The sequence below is a fragment of the Monoraphidium neglectum genome (genome assembly GCF_000611645.1).
Source record: "Monoraphidium neglectum strain SAG 48.87 unplaced genomic scaffold scaffold00120, whole genome shotgun sequence".
NCBI classification, from domain to species: Eukaryota; Viridiplantae; Chlorophyta; class Chlorophyceae; order Sphaeropleales; family Selenastraceae; genus Monoraphidium; species Monoraphidium neglectum.
This window is the reverse complement of record NW_014013508.1, coordinates 38120-42752: the sequence shown is the minus strand read 5'-3', so window position 1 is coordinate 42752 and position 4633 is coordinate 38120. Positions and strand designations below refer to the sequence as shown.

Genomic DNA, 4633 nt, shown 5'->3' with positions numbered 1-4633 from the left:
GGCGGGGGGCGGGCGCGCGGCGACCACAGGGAAATGAGGTGGGCGTGTGTGGGGGTTGGACCGATGTGCGCCGTGGCGGCGTCTCGTGCGCATAGGCATCTGCGATTTCAAAACTGTAGCGTTGTCGCGCGTGGCGGAGTAGTCTGCCTCGTGGTCGGGTGTGGTGCGCCCTCATGTTTGGCCTTGAGGACCTGGCAGCCCGTGGCGGCCGTGCACTGGGTCGCTGTCGCAGGCCCGACGCCCAACCGCGCCCCAGCCACCTCCACTAGATGGTCATCCGGCTGACATGCTGGCGAAAGAATTGAACTGTTTCCTCGTCACGGCTGCGCACGAGGCACACCCCATAACGACGACACACGGCACCCCCACCACATCAACGCTCCGTGAGCCCCCGACGACCGCTGACACCACCGGCGAGCCTGCACAAAACGGAAACTACCTCCAAAAGTAATCGTTTTGCACTCACGTCGTCGCCTCCCCTTGGCAGCCTCCGGCAGCCTTTCGAAGCTCTGCTGCTCCTGTTGCGCAACGCTTCTCTGCGATAAAAGCTATTCCTTACTGTTGAATCAAATGTGTGGCTGGTCACGGCGCAAAAATTCTGCGCGGGGGAAACATTTTAGATTGTTTCTCAAACTCGGCGTGTGTGGACGACTGCCTGATCGCAGCTCATGAAGTACGAGCAGCGTTTCTGTGATATTTACTTGACAATTGCGCGCATGCCAGACGGCCTAGCCCATTATTGTGGCCGCCATCGACGTGTGTTGAGTGCCACTGGTCATAATTCAGCTCAGGGCGTCAAAACGCGTTTTCACCTGCGACAAAGCCTTACAGGCCTTGGGAACAACAAGTATCATTCCTGATTTACATAGCATACCCTTGACCTGCACCGTAGGCGGACAGGCGCGTCAGTCCTGAAACGCGTGGCCGCCCCGGCCGCGGTTCGCACCGGCAGGCGCTGACGCGGCCCCCGCGTCATGTTGTGCCTGAACCGAGTGGGCCAGCAAGATGTCGGGCAGAGGATGGTACAAGCCACCTTTCATTCTATCTATCACATGCAAGGCATGCTGAGGTGCATCGCCCAGGGCGATCAACCAGGGAGGGCGACACGAGGCTGCCGGCTGGGGTGGCAGCTGCCTTCGCATCTAGGTGGCGGCGCTCACCCGCGCACCAGGCGCCCCGTCTGCCACCACACTGACCCTCTCCAGCGAGAAACAAATTGCGTACCATATTGTTTGCCTAGTTCTGTCCCTTTTCTCGAGCTCCACTGGTCTGGGGGCGGCCCCGCTCACATCAGTGCTGCGTGCATCTGCCCCTGCCTGCCGAGGCCCATGTACCCTCTCGGCTGCTGCTTCTGCCCACCCCACGTGCATCAGGGCTGACAAGACCAGGTCGAGCTCACAGACTGCAGCCGCAAAGCTCTTTGTTACACAGAAAAACAAAGCTGTGTGGGTCGTGTTCGGCCGGCACGCGGGCCGGCCGCCCGCCCTGAAGGCCGGCGCCCGGTGTGGTGCAGGGGCAGGGCGAGCGCGGGGCATGGATAGGTCGGCGCAGCAAGGAAAAGCAGGAGGCTCTCCAGCACAGAGATGGGCGGATCAGCAGTGCTTTTGTGCCCATGCCGTGTCCAGGAGTGCCGGCGCACCCGTGACAGCCGCGCAGGGCGGCGGGGGTGCGCGCAGGCGTTGGTGGGTGCACGAGGGTCCGCGTGGGGAAGGGGCGGGGCCGGGCGGGGCGAAGCAAGAGCGGGGGAGCAAGGAGTGGGGCGTGGAGCTGGGAACCGTGCAGTGTCGTGATGGCATCTTGCACACGCGTGCGCGGTTGAGCTGGCCGGCCGGCGCTGAAGGGGTGGTTGCCAATACTGCTGATTCTAGTGTACACATCAGCAAAAGGAAAACCCAAGCACCCGTGCGCTCTGCGGCCGCACGGCACCGCAGGCACTTGGCGCTGCAGACACTGCTGACGGCACGGTTTTTCAAGCTTGGGCGACGGCAGGCTTTCGCGTGCATGCGGCGCGGCACCGCTGCAGTCGGAGTATGCGTGGGCAAAGGCTCCCAGGGTTGATGCGGGCGCGCCCTGTCGGCGCCCTCGCTGCAAGCGGGCAAACTGCTGAGCGTTGCTGGCCACGAAAATGCAAAGCTGTGCGTGCGCGTGTCTGTGCTCAGTCGCGTGTGCCCAATCGAAACCCATCATCAAGCCACGTCACACGCAACGAATATCACAGGTCCTGTACAGAGCAGTACGAGGGACACAAGGACCCACCACACACCAGACCCAGGCCTCGGCGGCACAAACGAAGGGGCACGCGTCACAATAGGTGCGCTTCAGGCTAGGAGGCAGCCACCTGTGGGCTCGCACAGATGGGCCCTGGGGCCACACGGGCACACACACCCGGGGGAACTCAGCAGGCTGACACACAGGCGCCCGCCGCGTGCATGCAAGCGGGGGAGTGGGCACCAAAAAGGGAGCCAAGAGGATCTTGACTGCTTTGTTGCATGTGTGTGAGCTTTTCTTGTTGCCTGCACGGAATGCTCGCGTGCGAAAACAAGGTGTGCGCGCGTGCGCGTCCCGCCAGCTGTACGCCGTCTAACTCAGGCTCCCCCATTGCTAATGACAACACACTGCGTTCCGCCGATTATTGCCCAAGGAGCAAAGGCGCGCGCCAACGGCGCGAAAAGGTGCGCGTTTTTGCAGGATCCACAACACCCCAAAAAGCACCAGAGCGCTGGGTGCGCGGCCTGATGAAAGAAGCACAAGCCAGCATCCCTTGAATGTAGGCCAAATGCTCGGACTGCAGCCCGACGGGTAGGCGGGCCACCGCAGAGGGCGCGCCGCATTGCTGTTTTTCTACCTCACAAACCCCAACCTCACGACTTTTCAGACTGGCGCGTTTTGCGGCCGCCATGGTCAAGTGCGTGGTGCGAACGAAAGGCCGGGCACGGCCGTGCGGCAGGGTGGAAACGAAACCTCGGACAAACGCCCGCGCACATTCCCCTGATTCACGCACAGGCCCGCGGAGTGCCGCCACAGGCGGTGGGCCAATCTGGCGGCACGGCCGCGAAACACTTGCAAGGGCAGCAGGTTTGAAGGCGAGCGGGACATGAAACAAAATTCAAGGTGGCGGTGCCCAACATCTATGTCGCATGCAAAAGGAGTACCGCCGGCTGCGGTCGCTCGATTCCAAATGTTGTCAAATGAATTGGCAGGGACTGGTGCTGCATCCCCATGAACGAGCCTGGGGCGCGCCTCACGTGCCACCAGACGGGTGGCGCGCAAGTGGCCCGCGCCGCGTCCCCACCCTGGTCGCTGTGCGGCGGCCCCCGGGGTGGTGTGGAGCGGCGCCCACAACCAACGGGCGCCACCTCGCCGCCGTCGCCTCAAACTGCATACGGCTCCTGGCCCTCCTCCTGCTCCTGCCCCCCCTCCTCTGCCTGCTGCCCCCCCTCCCCCTCCCACGCTGCTGCGACGCCTGGCGCTTGGGGCGGCCCCTCATCAGCCCCGACGCCCTCGCCCCCGCCCTCGCCTGCAGGCTCGTGCTCCGGCGCCTGCCCGGCCTCATTCTGGTGCACCTGCTGCCCGGCGGCGAGGCTGACCGATGCAGCCTTGACCCCGCCGCTGGCGCCCACGCCGCCGCGGCCCCTGCGGCCCTGCAGGGAGTCGCGGCCGCTTTGGCTGCCCGGCTGCTTCCGAGAGCTTGCGCCTGCGGAGCCGCTACCGCGCAGGTCCATCGCGCGAAGGGAGTCTGCCAGGTCCGCGGCGGCGTCGCGGTCGTGCGGGCGAGCGTTTGGCGAGTGGCGCCGCTCGCCGCGCTGCTGCTGCTGGTGGTGCTGCTGCCCCGCCGACTTGCCCCAGCCGTTGCCGTTTCCGTTGTAAGCAGCATCATAGCTGCATGCCTGCTGGTGCTGCTGTCGCTGTTGGTGGTAGTGCTGCTGCTGCTGCTGCTGCTGCTGCTGCTGCTGTTGCTGCTGATGCTCCTGCTGCTCCTGCTGCATTGCACCCCGGCCAAAGTGCTGCTGCAGCATGCTGGCGTGCCCATGTTGCCCGGCGGCAAACGGCCTGAGCACACCATGATGCATTTGCTGCTGCGCCTGCTGCTGCGCCTGCTGTTGTGCCTGCTGCTGCGCCTGGTGCTGCTGCTGCTGGAACATCATGGCCGCCTGCTGCATGACCAGCTGCATCTGCATCTGCTGCATGTGGGTGTGGGGGTCTGCTGCATACACCCCGCCCATCATGGCCGCGCCAGGCAGCATCGCCATGCTGCCCATGATGGCAGCGCCGCCAGCCGCTTGGCCTACCGCCTGCGCCTGCGGTGCCGCCGGCAGCTGCGGTGGGAAGCCGGCCTGCAGGCGCTGCTGCTGCCACCACGAGGCGATCGCCTGGGGCTCGCGGAATTCGGAGGGGCTGTGGGCAAAGAAGCAGAGCGGGCGCACGCAGCTCATGCCTGCGGGGCGGGCCGTAATTGTTTGGCCAGGGGGTGGGTGGTGGGTGGGGTGAGGTCGGGGAAAGAAGCTGGAGGTTCAGAGGTGTGGCAGTTGTGTGAGGTGGGGGGCCCGGCATGCTTGGGTGCTGGTGCGAGGGCCCACGCCTGCACCAACCCATCCTCACGCCGGCTGGTGACAGCGCAACTGCACCCCGCATC

The 4633-nt window shown here is 64.8% G+C and overlaps 1 protein-coding gene across 1 annotated transcript; it reads right to left on the bottom strand.

Moving 5' to 3' along the window:
- Window positions 1-3371: 3371 nt before the first annotated feature.
- Window positions 3372-4433, bottom strand: MNEG_1243 (hypothetical protein; the record flags this gene model as incomplete). Its single annotated transcript, XM_014050282.1, has 1 exon — window positions 3372-4433. The coding sequence occupies one exon, from the start codon at window positions 4431-4433 to the stop codon at window positions 3372-3374; it is 1062 nt and encodes a 353-aa protein (XP_013905736.1).
- Window positions 4434-4633: the final 200 nt, after the last annotated feature.